At 41.5% G+C, this 22472-nt stretch overlaps 2 protein-coding genes across 3 annotated transcripts in view; both read right to left on the bottom strand.

Annotated features, from left to right (window-relative positions):
- rad54b (RAD54 homolog B) overlaps nucleotides 1-22472 on the bottom strand; it is a 122403-nt gene that overhangs the window by 98883 nt on the left and 1048 nt on the right. For both annotated transcript variants that reach the window (XM_055633579.1, XM_055633578.1), the window contains exon 2: nucleotides 21021-21225. In XM_055633579.1, the coding sequence (XP_055489554.1) occupies nucleotides 21021-21225 (205 nt within the window). The remainder of the gene's footprint in view (nucleotides 1-21020; nucleotides 21226-22472) is intronic.
- LOC129696115 (fibrinogen silencer-binding protein-like) lies at nucleotides 1274-11316 on the bottom strand. The gene is made up of 2 exons (XM_055633581.1): nucleotides 10002-11316; nucleotides 1274-2296 (listed from the first exon to the last, which is right to left on the bottom strand). Exons 1-2 carry the CDS (start codon nucleotides 10382-10384, stop codon nucleotides 1723-1725), a joined length of 957 nt encoding a protein of 318 aa, XP_055489556.1. The 5' UTR covers nucleotides 10385-11316; the 3' UTR covers nucleotides 1274-1722.

The following is a 22472-nucleotide window of genomic DNA, read 5'->3' as shown; positions in this document are numbered from 1 at the left end:
CCGCTGAGTTACTCCAGCACTTTGTGTCTATCTCAGAAGGAGTACTTTCATTAAATTGAAACGTCTGTGAATCTTGACTGGAATATTATAAATCTAGTTGAGACTGTTCATCTTGTCTATTTAAACAGATAAAGACAATTTTTTGAGACCTGGTGAGGCCAATATTCATTATTCATCACTAATTGATCTTGAAAAGATGCTGGTGAGCTACCCATTTGGACCACTTCTCCTGGCGAAGGTATCCCTGCAGTGTTTGGTTTTAACTAACATTAGTGATATAGCGTGGAAACAGACCTTTTGAATAGCGATCCCCACACACTAACACTATCTTACACACTAGGGATATTTTACTATTTTTACCGAAGGCAATTAACTTACAAACCTGTATGTCTTTGGAATGTGGGAGGAAACCGGAGCACCCGGGAAAAACCTACGTGGTCACAGGGATAACGCACAAACTCCATACATACAGCACCAATATTCAGGATTGAACCCGGGTGGGTCTCTGACACTGGAAGGCAAGAATTCTACCGCTGTGCTTTGTAAGTGCTGTTAGAGGAGAAAGTTCCAGAATATGGACCAAATGATGACGAAGGATTGGCCACGTCAGGATTGTGCATGATTTATTGAGCCTAGAGTGATACAGCATGGAAACAGGCCCTTCGGCCACACTTGCTCACACCGGCCAACATGTCCCAGCTACACTAGTCCCATTTTCCAGTATTTGGTCCATATCCCTCCAAACCTGTCCTATCCATGTACCTGTCTAACAGTTTCTTAAATATTGGGATAGTCGATGCCTCAACTACCTCCTCTGGCAGCTCGCTCCATACATCCACCACCCTTTGCGTGAAAAAGTTACCCCTCAGATTCTTATTAAATCTTTTCCCCTTCACTTTAAACCTATGTCCTCTGGTCCTCGATTCACCTACTCTGGGCAAGAGACCACCCGATCTATTCCTCTCATGATTTTATACACTTCTATAAGATCACCCCTCATTCTCCTGCGCTCCAAGGAATAGAGTCCCAGCCTACTCAACCTCTCCCTACAGCTCACACACTCTAGTCCCAGCAACATCCTCGTAAATCTTCCCAGTAGCCTTGTCCTCTCTTGGAGGCAGATAAAGGTCATGCATTTGGCTGATGATGTTGGAGTTGCCTGGGTGAGTAACTGCAGTGTATTTTGTAGGAGGTGCAACAGCGGCCATTGTGCAACAACCACGGAGGGATGAATGGTTCTGGTGGTGCGTTGTGGTTATCAACAAACAAGCAGTTTTCTCATGGATTTAATTTAAAAATAGGCTGAATTACAATTCAGGTAAAATTTGCTCAAGAAGTTAGTCATTGAAACTCAAGAGATCTTTGATAGAATGCAACATTATAAATGATCCTTGGGATTGGAGCATGAAGGCTGAAGGCCGGGCAAGGAGGGGGACGACGGTTCGCTGGACGATCAGGACGGCGGCGACAAAAAGGCCCGTTGCAGTCGGGACTTTGAAAATGGCGCCCAAAACCCTAGCGACTCTTGCATTTGAGCTCTGTAGGCCATTTCTATGCATTCGGTACTTAATCGGGGATTGTACTGATGTACGGCAATAATCTTAATGATCTGTATGGGGGGAAAAAAAAAAATCTCTGTACCTCGGTACACGTTCTAATAAAAAGAACCATTGAAAATCCACCACTTGTCAGCTGCCTGATGAAAGGGCATATTCACAACCATTATGCATCTTGGGGAACTGGCAGTCCTTGTTGCAGCCTTCCCGCCTTTAATTCTTCCACCCTGATTTTTGCCCTCAACAATTCTTCCTCCAATAATTGCTTTCTCTTTAGGCTTTCTCTTTTCTCATCAAGGTACAGTCCAAACTTTTTTTGATTCTCCATAATTATCTCGTGTTCCTCTGCGGACATCATCTGGATCTCTCCGTCGTTGTGCCTGGTCAGGTGGTGCGAGGACCCCTGGTGTCGTTGCTGGTGGACGAACAAGATGTCTTCCCTTCTCGCCGGTCGAGGAGATGGTGTAAGGGATAACTGGGGCTCGCAGGACGAAAACGGGGACGCAGAGCCATTGGTGGCCTCCCGGATCTCCTTCCTTTTTGCCTGCTCAATGCTTTCATTTGGTTCCGATGGCATGGTTAATATTGGAGGAGGCTTTTCCTCGTGTTCGGGTTCTGAGTCCGGTGTAATCCATTCTGAACAAGGATGAGATGGGTAACCAGAGATTCCAGGCTGCGGATACAAGCCGGAAGGTTGTTCCACACAAGAACCTTGATCGGAAGCAGGACTTCCACCAAGCCTAAAGAGAAGAAATGCGTAGATAAAACTGGCGCAATAAATAGGAGGAATCCATTACAAATGTATGCAGTCATACAGCACAGAAACATGCCCTTCGATGCAACACTTACACATGACCTAGATGCCGCATCTAAGACAGTCCTACTTGCCTCTGTTGGCCTATATCGTTCTAAACGTTTCCTATCCATGTACCTGTCCAAATGACTTTTAAATATTGTTATTGTACCTGCCTCAACTGCTTTCTCCAATAGCTCCTTCGTTATATCCACCACCCTCTATGTGAAAAGGTTATCCCTCGAGTTAAATCTTTCCCCTCTCGCCTCTAGTTCTTGATTCCCTCTCTCGTGGGTAAAAGACTGTGCATCCACCCTATCTATCCCTCTCATGATTTCATACACCTCTCTAAGATCACCTTAGTCTTCTGCTTGAAGGAATAAAGTTTTAGCCTGCCCAACCATTTGGTGTAGCTCAGGCCCCCCAATTCTTGACAACATCCTCATAAAACGTCTCTGCCCGCTTTGTGGCGTAATGCCTCCTTCATAAAAACTGGGTGATTAAAACTGAACACAATCAGTTTTTCAGTTCAGTTTAGTTTGTGGTCACATGTACTGATGTACAGTGAAACACAGAAACATAGAAAATAGGTGCAGGAGTAGGTCATTTGGCCCTTCGAGCCTGCACCGCCATTCAATATAATCATGGCTGATCAACCATCTCAGTATCCTGTACCTGCCTTCTCTCCATACCCCCTGATCCCTTTAGCCACAAAGGCCACATCTAACTCCCTCTTGGGGTGGAAGATTGCAACCTTAACGTGGTCCGCCCTGTTTCGACTAATGCAATCAACATGACGTGCACAAACAGAAGATCAAATAGAACAAGTTGTCCTACAACTTTAAGCTGTGCATGCCACACGAAAGAAGAAGAAGAACTCCCTCTTAAATATAGCCAATGAACTGGCCTCAACTACTTTCTGTGGCAGAGAATTCCACAGATTCACCACTCTCTGTGTAAACTTTTTTTTCTCATCTCGGTCCCAAGACTTCTCCCCTTATCCTTAAACTGTGACCCCTTGTTCTGGACTTACCCAACATTCGGAACAATCTTCCTGCATCTAGCCTGTCCAACCCCTTAAGAATTTTGCAAGTTTCTATAAGATCCCCCCTCAATCTTCTAAATTCTAGCGAGTACAAGCCGAGTCTATCCAGCTTTCTTCATATGAAAGTCCTGACATCCCAGGGATCAGCTATTGTTGCGTGCTAACCAGTCAGCGGAATGACAATAGGCCAAATGCGGCCTCGCCAATGCCCTGTCCAACCGCATGCATGACTGTATGCATGCAAGTATGACTGTATACATGTAAATAGATTTATTTATTGAAATCATATTCTATGTCGCTCTTCCAGGGAGATGCTAACTGCATTTCGTTGTCTCTGTACTGTACACTGACAATGACAATTAAAGTTGAATCTGAATCTGAAATAGAGCAGCCCAACTTCTATACCTAATTCCCTGACTGATGAAGGCCAATGTGCCAAAAACCTTTTTTTGCCACCCTACCAACTTGTGATGCCACTTTCAGGGAACTATGTACTAGTACATTTAGATACCTCTGCTCCACAACACTCCCCAGGGCCCTACCATTCATTGAGAAGGTCCTGCCCTGGTTTGACGAATCATTTTGTATTTGTAATTTATTTTATAATTTGGAATTTAATTCAATTAAGTGTGAGGTAACTCTAAGTAACTCTTGATGAGTATTAGGAGATATTTACAGGTTTAAAAACTTTATAAATATATATATCTCCTATTATCCAACAAGAGTTACATAGACTCGGCCACAATGAGGAAAATGGAGATATATTGCCAAGTCGCATCGGAGTGCTACATAAAGAGCAACCAGCAGGTGATGGCATTCTATTGTGCCTGCTACCTCTTGTTCTTTTTGGTGGTTGAGCTTGTATGTTTGGGAGGTGGTGTCGAAGTAGACTAGGCGAGTTATGCAGGGCATTTTGTAGAAAAGGGTGCAGGAACGGTGCATCAATGCAGAGGGAACGAATATTTAGTCTGGTTGATGGGGTGTCTGGTTTGGCCTGAATGTTGGTGTCAAGCTTCTGGAAAGGTTGTTGGAATGACCAGTTTAGTTTAGTTTATTGTCACATGTACCGAGGTACAGTGCAAAGCTTTTGTTGGGTGCTATCCAGTCAGCAGAAAGACAACACGTAATTAAAATCAACCCATAGTGTACAGCTACATGATAAGGGAACAACACTTAGTGCAAGATAAAGCCAGTAAAGTCTGATCAAAGATAGTTCGAGGATCTCTAAATGAGGTTGAGAATATCCCATCACTCTCCTGACTTGAGCCTTGTAGGTGACGAGAGGATTGGGGATCATAAATTTAAATCCCACAAATGTCATTGTGGAATGTTAGTACAAGCCTTTGGATTATTCATCCAGCAATTTAACGACCACATCCAATATGGATTCATGATAGATTTGTTGAAAGCCAATTTACCTATTAGTTAACTTGAGAGTGTAAACAACAGCTTAAGTAATGGGGAAGCTGTAACGCATTTACATGTTGATAGAGCATTTGATAAGGTGTTGCCCAAAAAGTTACAAAACAAAATTAGGGTTCGCTGGTAAAATATTAGCGTGGGTGGAGATTGCATGATGGACCGGAAACAATATTTATCATAGAGAAAATGAAAATATTGAACTTGTGTAGAAAAGAATATCACAAAAATACTCTTTAATAACGCAACAAAATTAATTTACGAGGAATACAAGAAACAGGGCCCCCATGTGGGATTTAAAAGATGCTGGAAAGGTAGAGAGTTTAATAGCAACAAGGGACACAAAGACCACTGAGTTTTGAGTGAGGAGGAAGTGGCTGGCTCCAGAGTTTGATGGACTCTTTTAAAAAAACGTTTAATTCGATTTTATAGTTTAATTCTATTAATCTTTAGCTTCAAGTTACAGTGGTAAACACATAGACTCTGGTTTTGCAGATAAATGAGTAACCAGCAGTAGCTGATTAGTTGGAGTTAGGTGACACAATGGTGCCGCATGTTATAGCATCACTGCATGGACTTTGATGAAGAAAGGACAATGTTGACAAAATTAAATAAATATCTTTGAGACTTGCATGCCGGAGCAGATGAAATATTGCAGCTGAAGTGTGCGGGAGTTGAGATATACCTGTAGGATCTGTGGTGACCACAAGTGTCAGTGTCTGAAGCTTGATAACATCCGAGATGCTTCGGGTAAGGTGAAAGTTAATGGACTGAATTTACAGCCATACAAGTATATCTTTAATTAGAGTTTGAGCAGGGAAAAATTAGGGATAAAGACAAAAATGAAAGCACTTGAATGCACACATTTGTAGCTAAATAGTCAATTAATGACAAAAATGGAAATGAATGGCTCCAATCTAACAGCTATGCCAGTGATTTGGTTGCAAAGTGATCACAATTTGGGAATTAGATATTAAAGGATACTTAAAATTTTAAAGTCAGAGTTAGAAGAACAGTAAAGGAAATGGGTGGCATTTCGAGGAAAAATCTTCATTCAACAAAATCCCCAAGTGCAGAAAGTATGGGTGGAATGAATCAACAGCTACTGGCAGAAACCATTGGTGGAGAGTGGCCTCAAACGGTAGTGGTCATGTAGGCAATTCTATACGTCAGGAAAGTAAATGTGCATGTAACAAGGATAAATCACGACTACTAAAGATAAGGGCCTGTCCCACTTACGCGACTTTTTCGGCTACTGCCGGCACCCATCATATATCGCTGAAAATTTTCAACGTGTTGAAAATTCAGCGGTGACCAGAAAGACGCTACTTTGGGTGACTAGGAGACTACTCACGACCATACAGGCGACTCCCTGGCGACATGGTCGTGAGTAGTTGCCCAAAGAGTCGTACCTTGTTCTGGTCGCCGTTGGATTTTCAACATGTTTAAATTTTTCAGCGATCTGTAACAACCTATGACGGGTGCCGGCAGTTGCTGAAAAAGTCACGTAAGTGGGACAGGCCCTATAGATAGGTATGTTGCAAAGCGTACCTGAAGCGTCGTTGAAAATCTGTCCCAGCCCGTGTGTGTGATTTCGGCGCGTTTAGAGGGGGGCGGGTTTAAAACGCAATTTTCACTAGGCTGTTGCAATCGAAAATGTTCAGCCTAGTAAATCATTAACGAAAAATCGCTGAAAGACCCCGTCGCAAAAGGTAATATTCGTTTTTATGGCCTTGTATAATAGTTATAGTAGTTTAAAAATCACTCTCTAAACCCGCGACCTCTCGCAGCCCCAGGGTTTTATAAAGCAACCAATTAAAGGTATGTAGCTTATATTTACATTAAAAAGGGCTTCTTAAGAACCCTTTATACAAAGTTTACTATAGTGAGTAGCTCATTTTGGGCTCTTTATATCCCGCAGTATTTTTCTGGGCATTTGAGGCACAAATCTACCGCAATGTGAACGTTCTAAGCCAGTGCGTTCACAGGAACTCACTAGAAAGCTGATTTAAAATGGACTTTAATTTGCAGCAATTGAACACAAAAGTCCTTCCATTTGGCCTATAAATTAATGTAAATGAGATTTCAAAATCATGTTTTATTGTGAATTATTTATGAATATTATTTGGACATTTGGGCTATTTAAAAATGTTAATCATTTATTAAGAAATGGATAGATGTTTAGATCTAGTAATTGAAGTTTGAAATTTGCTACACTTGGGTAACTAACTAATTATATGTTTTAATTTCAGGTCATCCAAGTAAGATTGTTTTATATTTGTTTCAGAATGCTTCAATCTACGATAACTGAAATTTTCATTCAGTTCTCTTAATTTTTAAGAAGGTTATGGGTTTTTGACTGCCCACGATCACAGCTTTTTTGTTATGTCCATAGAAAATCAATAGGGAACAAGATGCTAATTTCTGAGTATGAAAATGTCCATAACTTTTTAAATACTTGAGATATGAAAGTGAATTAGGTGTCAAATTAAACTTCTTTTTTATGCTTTATCTGATGGGATAAATTACAGACTTTATTTTTGAAATCTCAAAATTTTGTAACATTGCTACTATAGACACAAAATGTGAGAGTAGTTTAGCGGGTCAGGCAGCATCTCTGGAGAAAGTGAATAGGTGACGTTTTGGGTCGAGACCCTTTATCAGACAGGGAGGGGGAAAACTAGAGGTATGGGGAGGTCCAGAACAAAGCAGAACCTGCATCGATGACTCAGGAAAGGTGGAGCCCGCAATGGTCCAATGTTGGCTGGGGGCGAGGTGATAACAAAGGAAGTCAAACAGTGAAATTAGCAATAAGACTAGAGTGAGAGATGAACAGAGACAGATTATGATCATGATATGGAGGACGAACTTATGGAATACACAAGATGGTTCTCGAAATCAGCATCTTGAGGAAGCGAATGAGGAGACAAGACAATTTTAGATCTTGTGTAGTAGGAATGGGTAAAATGCCAATTTAGCAGTTAGGGATCTTTAGGAAGCCGTGAAACCAGATGTTTTTAGACAAAAATAGAAAATGATTTGTTTCTCCTGAAGCCAAGTCGTAAATCTGAATAAAGCACGAGGCTTGAGATGGCTATGGTAGATTGAAAATTAGATTATAAGCTACAATATGGAGTGAGCAAACGGTAACCTTTAATAGCTATTAAATAGTGTCAAGATGAAATCCACAGATTATGAATATCAAGAATATGGTGATAAAATTATCTTTTTTTAATTCAAAGGACCTATCCTGTGCAGCCTTTTTATTATGTTCGATCACCGCTCCCTCAACTGCAAGGGGCACAGATTAAAAATAAATATTATTTAGCCAAGCTAGGTTGGGCCACATTAGACAAATCAGGCTCTACGTGGAACATTTGCTCACAACTCCTAGATCACATTGAAATAACTGTAAAAACAAAAACAATGAAGAGTTTCAATACAACACAACTTTATTTATCCCAGGAAGGAAATTGATCGATCAACAGTCATAAAAAACACAAAATACATGAGACGTGAAATTAAAGTGACGAGTGGAAAGGATTGGCATGTGCAAAGATTGGGGGGGTGGGGGAGAAAGAAGAGGAGTCAGTCTACCCCAAAGATCCTATAGCAAGCAAGATAGACCAATCCTTCTAAAGGCTGACGTGTAGTACGCAACGGAGCGGAACGTGGGCCTTTTTTTCCATCCATTTCAGTAACCCGACCCGACTCGCAGTGTAATCAACGTTGCAGGGGAACAGTTTGTGTTAATAAATTATAATTCTGAGGAGAAATTATAATAAATGAGGAGAACATTTTTCCCAAATAACTTTTATTTTTACATGGATGTTTTCGTAACCGGCTTCCGTCTCTGCACTAGTATCTTTGCTCCGCTATGGGATCTTTGGTGCGGAGACGGGAGCCGGTTACAGAAATGGGGCCGAAAATTAACCATGAATCTGCCCATGACCGTACTACGTCTTTTTCATCGGGTGATCTATCTTGCTTGCTATAGGATCTTTGGTCTACCCCACGACAGAAGGGGAAGGAGTTGTACAGTTTGATAGCCACATGGAAGAAGGATCTCCTGTGGCGTTCTGTCCTTGCATCTTTCAAAAGGCATATGGACAGATATATGGATGGGAAGCTTTTAGACGGATATGGTGATGATGATACTTTACCCAAGAGACGTCGCCACAAAGGCAACTGACAAATGGGGTAAATGTGAGCAAATCTACTAGCCCAGAACCCCAACTTGGTAGGCAAGGACAAGGTGGCCCGAATGCCCCGTTTCCTAAGACTGTATAGCTCTATGACTTTAAATGCAAAGGAAATCCCAAACTTTCTTTCTCCAATAACAGTCTTTATTAAAGTCTTGTCCTTTTCAATGTCTCTCCTCCAAGACCTCTCATCCATAGTCCAGCTGAACACGACTGGGAGTTGCTTCTCTTTCCACCCATGGTCAATGATCTACCCTTGGTCCCATCCCATTTCTCATGAACAAGCTCCTCTCATTGATATTTCCATGGCTGTACCTTCCATTTTTATACTGACAACTTCACGCTGTTCCTCATTTCCACTCTGCCTCCACTGATGCTGGGCTGTCATTGTGTCGTGCAATTCATCACAGGAAAGATCCATTTTGCATAACAGGAGTATGCTGATGTGTTTGCATGTTCGTTCAACACAGGACACCCACCACTATAACTACACATCTTTCTTAAGGGCAGTGGTATTTGCTTCAACCATTCCAAATAACAGCACCATCCATCTTCTCAGCGCTCTCTGTGAGAAGATCTGCTAGTTGCTATTTTACTTAATTTCAACTCAAGGTAAAAAATGGTTGCCTTAACCCATTCTAACAAGGGAATGATTTCTAAGCTGCTTTGGTAGTCAAGGTTCAGAAGAAGCTTTTATCAGCAGTGGACATGCCCGAATCTCAAACCTCAGCCATTTGAGGCTCGAGCAGTCTACTCACTGAAACAAATAAATCTCAGAATTTGGAATCACTACCTCACGATGATAATTCCACCAAAATTTGTATTATTTGTAATCAGATTTTCCATGCGTGATCCAATTTCCTGTTTCAAAAACATGGATGAAGTGACCATTCTAATAACAAGTTCCACATGCAAGACACACAAAGAGGGAGACATGTCTTTAAACAAACAAAAAAAACACACTCGGTAAAATTAGAGAATCTTACCTTTGCAAGTTGTCACCATCTATCACCTTCAGAAGCGGTTGGAATATGTGTGGAATCATTTCAAGAATTCTCCGGGTTGGCTCGGAGATGTTGCCTTTATAGTCTGGATGCAGCTGTTCTCTCCTTGCTATCTCCTGTTTGGCACTTTCTTTAATCCGTTTATATAGTGTTCGCAAAGCCTGTGCGCTACGAGATGGACGATCTACTCCAACAGCATTGTATTGCTGAGCTATACTTTCCCAGCAGCGGTTTTTTTCCACTATGACAGCCTGGTTATTCTTATGAACCTCCAGGACTTTAATGTAAGGGCGCACAAGTTTTAACAAATCGATCTTCTCATATATGGTAAAATTCGAGGACCGGTTAGACTTTTTCCCAAGCATATTTTGCAGGGAACACAAGCACACAAACTTCAGACGGACTGCAAAAATCTACACTGGCAATGTAAGCTGAAGCTTAGCTAGGCCAGCCCTTTTAGGCCTACGCCTATCAGGAGGAGTGCATTGAAATTCCTTTCAGCTTGGCTTCATCCAGAGATCATCTGCAAGCTGATTAAGCTAGGCCTGACCTACTTAAAGCTCCAGACTAAAATGAGACCATGCAGTCCCCGATACTGAGACCAATCAAATGCTGGACTATTTTGTTATCTGATCTGGTCTTTCTTCTGGTTTTTGAAAGCATTAGCAACAGAATCCCAGAGCAAAAAAAAGGTACAGGTGTCCGAAAGCTACCATTGCGCTATTTTTCCACAGAAACCTATTTAATCAAATTGTCCCTGTGGATAATGAAGCATGTTGAAATTGCGGCTTTAGAATTAAAAGGCGGACTGGTGTCAACTTTACATTTGAAATGAAAAAGTCATGACATGAAACGAGGAACAAAGAATTATTGTTGTTGTTAAACAACAGTATGCAGAAGTATGCGGCAGTCTGTACACTGATCCCTGACAGGGCCCCAGTAATCCTGCTGCAGAGCTTTTAGTATTATTTGCATTCCCCGTGCTATTTCTAATGTAAACCAAGGAACTTTGTTTCCTCTGTCATGTTAGGATGTACTCCGCGCAATGAGTTGCTATTGCAATAAGCACAAGTTTAGTTATTAACGTTTGTTTTAAATAAAATGAAGTTGCACTGACAAAAACAGATCATAATGTAGCAAATGCTATAGAAGTTGAAAGATCTGCTGTCCACAAGCAACAGCATGAAATCTGAAACCATAAATACGTGAATCCCACAAAACAACTTATAAGTCAAACCTGTTCTACCAAACTTTTAATTATTTATAAATGCATACGAACACCTCAGCGTACTTTATGCATCTCAGATTGGATTTCTGGAAAACAATGCAATTTTAAGCATTTTAGTTAATATATAACATTTTACCAATATTCAAATGAGATTGTGAAAAATTAATTTCCAAGACCAATCCACATGATAAAACAATATACTTGCGGCTCAGAAGCCGAGCTCCAACCTGTTAACGACTCATTTGCTGAAGAGCATACGAAATGGGGCCTGTACTCAATACCCACAGGAAGATCCTCCATCAGAGTTACACAGTGCTGTGCATGACACAGAAATAGGCCTTTCAGCCCATCATATCCATGTCAACCCAAAGTAGACATATTGTGCTAGTCTCATTTGCCTACAATTGACCAACCTGATCCTACTGTATTTCAACAACCTCTGACGACAAAGGTTCACAGTGAAACCCTGGAAAATGAAAATGGAACAATTTCCTCATCTCAGGAGCTACATCAGTTCAATTCAGTTTAGTTTATTGCCACGTCAGCAGAAAGACAATACATGATTACAATCAAGCCATTTACAGTATATAGATACATGATAAAGGGAATAATGTTTAGTGCAAGGTAAAGCCAGCAAAGTCCGATCAAAGAAAATCCGAGGGTCAGTTAAGTTCAGTTTATTGTCATGTGTACCAGTGTACAGTGAAAAGCTTTTGTTGCGTGCTAACCAGTCAGCAGAAAGACAATACATGATTACAATCGATCCATTTACAATGTATAGATACATGATTAAGAGAATAATGTTTAGTGAAAGGTAAAGCCACAATGTTCGATCAAGGAAAGTCTGAGACTCACCAAAGAGGTAGATAGTAATAAAAATAATAATAATCAACTTTACTTCGGACTCAAAGTCCAGACAAGGGACATTACATAAAAATACATTGTATATAAAAACATCATAAAATAAATATAAAATCTTAGTATATCACTTATAAAAGCATCATAAATTATATATTTATAAAAAAAGCACAATACATGAATTAAAATCCAGAATTAAAAATAATGATCAATGGCCTCCAACGAGACAGCGATACCAGTGTCTCAACAACTGGGATTCGTAGCGTGTAGTGTTAAACCTATGTTTGACAAGGCCACAATAATCACATTTTTAGAGTCATTTATCCTGCAGATGACTTTATACATATGATTTCTTAGGATAGCTTCTAAAGTACTGACTCCTGCAGCCACAAACATGTTACTTGCACTACACCATCTAGGTTTCCTTAGCAGTGTTCTCATTGTATCATGATAGGCCACCTTCAGTCTCTGCAAACTTGGCTTTTCGTAGTTCGACCATTGATAAGTCAAGCTTCTTGTTCCATAGAATAGCCACACCCCCTGGTATCCCACCTCTGACTATTCCCATGCCAAGGTCAGTTGTAGACTCCCAGCCCCATGAAAGTTGTCATTGAGAGAATTGAATTTGTCCAAGTGTTGCTTCACTAAGAATGTATGCAAGAGAAATTGTATGTCACAGTTCCCCAGAAGGTTGTCAACAACTGAGCGGCGAGCTTTATCCCCTGCGCTCTGGCCCAAAAAGGCCGCGACAGTTGTACGACAGAACCCGAACGGTCATTTAGGGAGACTAGTGAGTGCCCCTAGTAGTTCACAACAGATAGTAGTTCAACACTGCTCTCTGGTTGTGGTAGGATGATTCAGTTCCCTGATAACAGCTGGGAAGAAACTGCCCATGGATCTGGAGGTGTGCGTTTTCACACTACTGTACCTCTTGCCTGATGGGAGAAGGGAGAAGAGGGAGTGGCCAAGGTGCGACACGTCCTTGATTATGCTGCTGGCCTTGCCGAGGCAGCGTGAGGTGTAAATAGAGACAATAGAAGGGAGGTTGGTTTGTGTCATGGCCTGGGCTGCTTCCACAATTTGCTGCGATTTCTTGCGTTCTTGGATGGACCAGCTCCCAAACCAAGCTGTGATGCATCCTGATAAAATGCATCTCAAGTGGAGGCAGGTATTAACTACCAGGTAGGGCTATGATTGTTCAAAGTGAAACATTCTGGATAGTATTAAGAACCTCAAGGGCATGCATTGGGAGCTTGAGGAAGCCTTGTGTGAGTGATGGAAGAGGCACGCGACCTCATCAAACTAACCACATGCCCTCCTTGTGAGATGCTTCCTGCCCATCTGAGGAGGAGTCTGGAGTTGCCACACTGACCTCATTAACAACATATAAACCCATAAAATCAGAAGCCATTTGTGACCCCAAGGAGTTAAAGGAAAAATAGTTAATCTGCAAGTCGAGCCGGCGGTAAAGAAGGCAAACGCAATGCTAGCATTTATCTCAAGAGGGCTAGAATACAAAAACAGGGATGTAATGCTGAGGCTCTATAAAGTGCTGGTCAGGCCGCATTTGGAGTATTGTGAGCAATTTTGGGCACCAAATCTGAGGTTGGATGTGCTGGCCCTGGAGAGGGCCCAGAGGAGGTTTACAAGAATTATCCCAGGAATGAGTGGGTTTACATATGATGAGCGTTTGATGGCACTGGGCTGGAATTTAGAAGAATGAGGGGGGACCTCATTGAAATGTACTGCATAGTGAAAGGCTTGGATAGAGTGGATGTGGAGAGGATGTTTCCACTAGTGGGAGAGTTCAAGAGTAGAGGTCATAGCCTCAGAATTAAAGGATGTTCCTTTAGAAAGGAAATTACAAGGAATTTATTTAGTCAAGAGGGTGGTGAATCTGTCGAATTCTTTGGCACAGAAGGCTGTGGAGGCCAAGTCAATGGATATTTTGAAAGCAGAGATAGATTGATTCTTGATAAGTACGGGTGTCAGGGGTTTAGAAGAATGAGTTTAGAAGAATCAGGGGGGACCTCATTGCAACATGCAGAATAGTGAAAGACAGAGTAGATGTGGAGAGGATGTTTCCACTAGTGGGAGAGTTTAAGACGAGAGGTCATAGCCTCAGAATTAAAGAACGTTCCTTTAGGAAGGAAATGAGAAGGAATTTCTTTAGTCAGAGAGTGGTGACATTACGGAATTCATTGCCACAGAAGGCTGTGCTGGCCAAGTCAATGGACATTTTTAAGACTGAGATTGACAGATTCTTGATTAGGGTGCCAGGGGTTATGGGGAGAAGGCAGGAGAATGGGGTTAGGAGGGAGAGATAGATCAGCCGCGATTGAATGGCAGAGTAGACTAGATAGGCCGACTGGCCTAATTCTGCTTTATCATTTATGACCTTACGAGGGAATGGATCCAAAGAATATAATACTGTATAATCAACTGCTGACATCGCCAAGGGTAAATGCATAACCATATCCTCGCGATAATTACAAACAATGGTTCCCAAAGAACAAGTGAATAGAAGCACTACAGTCCTTAATCAAACTTCAAAATGGTGTAAACAAAAATTGAAGATTATTAGATATCTTCACAATCTTCTTTCTAAACAAATCTACAGTACGTACGTGATTGTTTATATTAGTGGCTCTATTTTTTCCTAAATATTAATTTATTTGCACTTTGAAATACCAAACAATTATGACTGCCACGGCAATGAAAGGGCTTCTTCACCTCAATTCATTTGTAGCACCAACCCATCTGGTTTAGAAGGTCACGAGTTTGAACCTTAAACCAAGAGTGAGCTTCTAAACTAAAATGGTGCACTAATCAACAACTATCAGAGTTCTGCACAGCTAAAAATCAAAGAGTCATAGAGTTAATGCAACACGGATAAAAGCCTCCTGCCCCACTTCTCCATGCCGATTAACTTGCCTGCCTCAGCCAGTCCCATTTGCCTAGGTTGGGCCCATATCCCTCAAAACCTTTTTTTTTAAATCCATGAATCTGCCCAAAAGCCTTTTTAATTTAGCTTAGTTTAGAGATACAGCGCGGAAACAGGCCCTTTGGCCCACCGAGTCTGTGCCGACCCGCCATCCCCATACACTGACGCTATCCTACACACTGGGAACCATTTACAATCTTCACCAAAGCCAATTAACCTGCAACCCTATACATCTTTGGAGTGTGGGAGGAAACCGGAGCATCCGGGGAAAACCCACACGGTCAGGGTGGGAATGTACAAACTCTATACAGACACGCACCCAAGGTCAGGATCGAACATGGTCTAAGGCCCTGCACCACTGTAATGTGTTATTATAGTAATAATGTTTCATGGTATTCATCAACGACTGGATACATATATGGATTGACTGAAAGATACACCATGCAAACATACCCTTTGGCCTGTAACTGTTGAATACACGCTGACCATCGATCACCCATTCACAGCAGTTCCGCGTTATCCTACTTTCACATCAACTCTCAACACATCACGCAACAATTTCCAGATGTCAATTAACCTACTCTATCTACAGCAACTCTACCGCTGCGCCACCGTGAATAATGTAATTGAACCTTTAACACCTCCTTTGGTTGCACGTTTCACATACCCACTACCATCTGCATGAAAAGGTCCCTCAGGTCCCCTTCAAACTTTTTTTCCACTCAACTTAAATCAATGCTCTTTAGTTTTACATTCCCCTTGCACTGAGAAAAAGATTGTGGCTATTCATCGTATCAGGCGAATAAATGTTGGTCTTTGAATGAGACATTAAATAGAAGGGGCCTTAGTCCCACTAAAGTGAACACTAAAGATCCCAAAGTACACATGTCATAAGGTCATAAGGGATAGGAGTAGAATTAGGCCATTCACGTCTACTCCACCATTCAATCATGGCTGATCTATCTCTCCCCCCCTAACTCCATTCTCCTGCCTTCTCCCCAAATTCTTTGACACCTGTACTAATCAAAAATCTTTCTCTCTGCCTTAAAAATATCCACTGACTTGGCCTCTACAGCCTTCTGTGGCAAAAGAATTTCACAAATTAGCCACCCTCTGATTAAATCAATTTAGACAATAGGTGCAGGAGTAGGCCATTTGGCCCTTCGAGCCAGCACCGGCATTCAATGTGATCATGGCTGATCATCCCCAATCAGTACCCCGTTCCTGCCTTCTCCCCATGTCCTCTGATTATTTTTAAGAGCCCTATCTAGCTCTCTCTTGAAAGCATCCAGAAAACCTGCCTCCACCACCCTCCGAGGCAGAGAATTCCACAGACTCACCACTCTCTGTGAGAAAAAGTGTTCCCTCTTCTCCGTTCTAAATGGCTTACCCCTCATTCTTAAACTGTGGCCCCTGGCTCTGGACTCCCCCAACATCGGGAACATGTTTCCTGCCTCCACCGTTTCCTGCCTGTAGCCCCTAACAATCTTATATGTTTCAATGAGGTCCCCCCTCATTCTTCTAAACTCCAGTGAGTACAGGCCCAGTGCCGACAAATAATCATCATAGGTTAACCTATTCATTCCCGAGTTCATTCTTGTAAACCTCCTCTGGACCCTCTGCAAAGCCAGCACATCGTTCCTCAGATATGGTGCCCAAAATTGCTCACAATAAATAAATAAATACAGGAAGGGTTACATTCCTGAAGCTCAACTTGCAGATCCTTTTAAAGGCTTGGTAATCACAAGATGTTTATCAATTTATTTCCCCATTCAAATGACATGTAAAAATCTTGAAATTAAACAATTTATCAGTACTAACCCCACTATTGAACAACCCCGCATTCAAACCTTCTCTCATCAACAACACATATCAACAATGGGATAGACTGGGGATTAGGAAAGTAGGGGATATGTATGAAGTGGGCAAACTTATCATTTCAACAATTAAAATTAAAATTTAAATTGAAGGATAATCAATATTTTAAATATATACAGGTATGTGACTTTATGAAGAAATATACACATAGATTTCAAACTATATTTTTAGATCCTTTAGAAGAAGCAATGAATATTAAGGCTGATTCACAAAAATTAATATCATACTTTTATAATAATATATTAAATAGAGAATCACCCTCAACAGAAGCACTAAGGGAAGATTGGGAACATGAGCTAATGATAAAGATCTCGAAGGATAGATGGGAAATGTATTTGATGAATACACATAATTGTTCTATTAATGCAAGATATAATTTAATACAATTCAAATTATTACATAGACTATATTATTCAAAAACGAGGTTGAATAAATTTTATCCAAACGTCTCTCCCAGATGCGATAAATGTTTGTTTCAAAACGCTAATATAACACATTCATTTGTAGGATGTACAAAGTTGAATACATTTTGGAGTGATATATTTGATATATTTACAAAGCTTTTCAAGTCAAGAATAGAACCCAAAACGGAATGGATTATATTTGGAATAATAGGAGAAGATACCAATTTAAATAAAGATCAAAATGTTTTTTTAAATTATAGGTTAATAATTGGAAAGAAATTGATACTTAAATTTTGGAAAAATACAACCATACCAACCGTTAAAATGTGGATTAGGAATATGATGGACATAGCATGCCTTGAAGAAATGAGACTCCGACTAATAGATAAATATGACCAATTCTTAAGGAGTTGGTCTCCTTTCATCGACTTTTTGGAATCATGTGATGCAGCAGTACCGTAAAGATTGCTGATTTCAGTTCATGACGCGGATAGATCTACATCTCCGAATACAGATTTGAAAAATTTTCTTTTAAGGGGCCTTCTCTTCTATTTTTACTTTCCACTTTCTCTTTCTTTTTTATATACACACACTTCACGTTTTTCTACTCTCTACCATCTATTTTTCTACTTTTTCCTCTTTCTATTGTTTTCTTTTATCTTAACTTGTCTTGCTTACTTCCTTCTCATAACATAAAACTAGAGGTTGTACAAATAATGGATTACGGTGTTACATAGTTGGCACCTAAAATTAGGTTCCACTGTACTATTTTGTACTGTATTAACTTCTAATAAAATAAACAAAAAAAATCTTTAAATCCTGATGATGCTTGCATTTGGAGGCTCCAAACCAGAACATGAACCTTGGGCTTTTTCTGTATTAATAGCTCCCATGGGCGAAAAATCCGGGGGGGGACACACACGTCCCCTCCATGTTTTGAGAGGTGGGGGACATCTCCCCCAAAGTTTTTGTAATCCGGATTTTAAAATCCGGTGATCGAGGGTGCCAATTGGAGGAGAGACAGCAGGCAATGGGGGCGAGACATGATTCAGCGCGATGATTGGAGGAGGGAGGAGAGTGGGGGGGGGGGGGGGGGGGGGGGGACTGAGGATAGAGCGCGGTGGATTGGAGCAAAGATCTTATACTGGAGCTCCGCTATAAGATCTTTGGATCAGAGGAGGGAGACGTGTCACAGACCTGCGCTTCATCCGCAGCCAGGATCGATCCCGGCCGGGTCTCCGGCGCTGTCCTGCCCCCTCCCGAGTACCCCGCCCCGCGGGTGGCCAGTGAGTTCGGCAGTAAAGATCATCCGCAATAGGATCTAGGATCTCTGGTCGGGAATCAGACGGGCCAGCGCAGAGAAACAGCGCTAAACCAAACTAACTCTGCCTGTCCCGCCAGGGGAGCTTACAACCCTGTGTTCAAGAAGGAACTGCAGATGCTGGAAGATCGAAGGTACACAAACATGTACCTTCCTGGACTTGGGGGAAATATGGCCAGCATGGAGAAGCAGCGCTGGTGTCCCGTCAGTCCAGACAGGGCAGTAGTTAACCCGGTGAGACAGGCAGTGTTTAGCTAGATTGAGCCTCCGAAGCCGCGTGCGTGTGTGTGTGTGTGTGTGTGTGGCCGCCAAAAAATTGTGTCCCGTCCCCTGCATGTTTTGATAGCAAGTTCCCTTCTTGATAGCTCCAGTCAACTTCACTATTGTGTGTAGGAAGGAACTGCAGATGCTGGTTCACACCAAAGATACACATAAAATGCTGGAGTAACTCAGCTGGGTCAGGCCGCATCTCTGGAGAAAAGGAATAGGTGACGTTTCGTTTCGAGACCCTTCTTCAGACTCGAAAGTGGTCTGTAGGTGGTTGAGCTGTGAACCACTTGAAGGTATTTTTTTTTTTTTAAACTTATTTTTCAGGATGTGGATGCCACTGACAAAACTGTCATTTATTGCTCATCTCTAGTTACCATCTTCTCGAGCCGCTGCAGATTTTCCAGTGGAAGCATTCCCAACATTTTTCTTTTCTGGAGAGTTCCAGAAGTGACGAAGGAATGGCAATTGTATTTGAAAGTGAGGATGGTATGTCATTTAGAAATAAACACACAGGGAGCACTGCTCCCATGCACGTGCTGCCCTTGCCCTTATTGATCAACAGTGTTTTATTGCCACATCCCAAAATGGAACAATTAAATGATTACTTGCAGCAGCACAACAGATATGTAAACACCATAATAAATAACAAAAAATAAGTTCAGTATATTAAAAAATATAATAATAGTGGAATTCTCTGCCTCGGAAGGCTATGGAGGCCGATTCCCTGGATGCTTTCACGAGAGAGTTAGATAGAGCTCTTAAAGATAGAGGAGTCAAGGGCTATGGGGAGAAGGCAGGAACGGGGTACTGATTGTGGATAATCATCCATGATCACATTGAATGGCGGTGCTGCAGCACCTATTGTCTGTTGTCAATGCCCCCAAGTCTATGTAGTTCAGAACTTAGTTGGAGGTTGTTGTATTTAATAGCCTAATGATTGTTGGCAGAGGATAAGGGACTGGGATGTCACATGTGATAATTCATTCATAGTAACAGTAACAGCTGAACAGTGTTCAGATGGTCCATGCTGAATGAACTGATGGTGGGAAATGAAACTGGTAGGGCTGTGATTCCATGCCAACCATACAAAGCTACAATGCACTGGTTCTTTGAATGTTATTGGAACTGCACTTATCCAGCCCTCTTGGAGTCTCCAATAATACTCCTCACCTTGTGCCTTGCACACGATGCAGGGCTTTGTAGTTCCAGAGGTTGAGTCAGACACCACAATATTCATGTGGCTGATTCATCTGAGTTTCAGTCAATGGGCATCCCTAGATTATCGATGGTGGAGGGGTGTTGATGGAACATCACGAATGAGTTCCAGAGCTAGGTAGTCCTGGTGAGTCATAACCTGGACATTTATTAGCAAGATTTTGATGAGAAAATGCCAGATGACCACAAAAATGTTTAATGTTTTATGTGTAATTCCTAACTGTCACTGTATGTCATGTTGTCACTTGCGGGCGGAGCCCCAAGGCAAATTCCTTGTATGTGAATACTTGGTCAATAAACGTATTCAATCATATATTAACTTTATTATAGACTTTAGAGATACAGCACAGAAACAGACCCTTCGATCCACCGAGTCTGCACTGAGCAGCGATCACCCCGTACACTAGCACTATCCTACACACTGGGGACAATTTACAATTTTGACCGAAGCCAATTAACCTACAAACCTGCGCGTCTTTAGAGCATGGGAGGAAATGGTGAAAATCCACACGGTCACAGGGAGAACGTACAAACTCCATACAAACAGCACTCGTAACCAAGATCAACCCCGGATCTCTGGAGCTGCAAGGCAGCAACTCTACCGCTGCACCCATGTGCCACCCAAACATCCATGAGACTTTCTCTGACTTTGCTGATGGCTGTGAGAAGACAGTTTTCATTCCGCACAAACTCTAGCATCACGTGTACATTCAATGTAAAATCTCCCTGCACAGTTATTGCCTGCCCTGACCTCCCATCTGGGGATTTTTATATTCGTTCACACAGGCCAGCAGTTGAATTTTACCAGAGGAATATCCTGGCAAACAGCAAGCCACAATATGCAAGATATTAATAAAAATATGATTTGTGAATTTCTACTTACCATCAGCTTGGTTTGCACTTGGAAACTCAGCAGAAAAACCAGTTGTGGTGGTCAGATGATCCGATTTAGATGTTTCCAAATAACCATGTTCATTCCCATTTCCTGAGGATTCGAGGGAAGGGTTGGTCTGAAGCTGTTTGCATGTTGTGAGCAATGCTTTGGATCGCAGCAAGGAGTTCTTATTATCACCACTTTCACGGGGGATCTAAATGAAAATGCAATTTTCAATAAGTAAATCATTTTTAAATAATTGACACCAACTTATATTCAGAAAAAAGACACAAGGTGCTGGAGTAACTCAGCAGGTCGGGCAGCATATCTGGAGAACATGGATAGGCGACGTTTCAGGTTGGGACCTTTCTTCAGACTCCAACCCGAAATGTTGCCTATCCACATTCTCCAGAGATGCTGCCTGGCCCGCTGAGTTACTCCAGCACTTTGTGTCCTTTTTAAAAATTTGTAAACCAGCATCTCCAGTTCTTTGTGTCAACGTCTAACCTGTATTCAGAACCTGGTTCTTTATAGATATCAAATGTTGCTAAATGATCAAATATGCAAAAGTAGGAAAAACTTTAAAAACAAATTGAGAAACACAGGTAAAAGGCACAAAGGTGATAGCACACTAATAGCACACTATTATTATTAGACAAAACAGAAAAATATTCGTAGTCAGAGATACAGAACGGAAACAGGTCCATCAGATCAGTGTGTCCATTCCAACCATCAATCACCCATTTACACTAATTCTGTACTGATCTCAATAACCTGGGATTCAAATGATTAGTTGGGAAGCCTCAACAATTTGTTAAAGGCAAATTATGTTTGGCCATCTTCAATGAGATAACAGTGGAGGTACCTGTATATGATAGTAGAGTACTTGACACTCTGGATACATTATGTAACATCATTCGAGTCACTTATGGATCCAGTTTTTAAATTATATTTTTGTTCACAACTCTGGCACCATTTACACCTCACACTGACTCGGCAAGGCCAGCAGCATAATCAAGGAAGAGTCGCACCCTGGCCACACCCTCCTCTCCCATCGGGCAAAACTACATACCTCCAGATTCAGGGACAGTTTCTTTCCAGATGTCATCCAGCAACCGAATCATCCTACCACAATGAGTGTGCAGTCCTGAACTATCTAACTCATTGGTCATCCTCGGACTATCGTTGATCGGGCTTTACCTTACACTAAACGTTATTCCCTAATCATGTATCTGTACACTGCAAATGGCTCAATTGTAATCATGTATTGCCTTTCCGCTGACTGGTTAGCACGCAACAAAAGCTTTTCACTGTACCTCGGTACATGTGACAATAAACTAAACTGAAATTGGCTTTCCCTCTACAGGGGTCTCAAATACTTCTGTTCTACCTCAGACTTGTTTATCCTTCTTAGCTCTCTTAGCTGTCATTGAATCTCTTTTTGTGGCAAAACTGTCACAG

The sequence above is a fragment of the Leucoraja erinacea genome, chromosome 4, assembly GCF_028641065.1.
Source record: "Leucoraja erinacea ecotype New England chromosome 4, Leri_hhj_1, whole genome shotgun sequence".
NCBI classification, from domain to species: Eukaryota; Metazoa; Chordata; class Chondrichthyes; order Rajiformes; family Rajidae; genus Leucoraja; species Leucoraja erinaceus.
The sequence above is the reverse complement of the archived record's forward strand: the minus strand, read 5'-3'. Positions and strand labels throughout refer to the sequence as shown.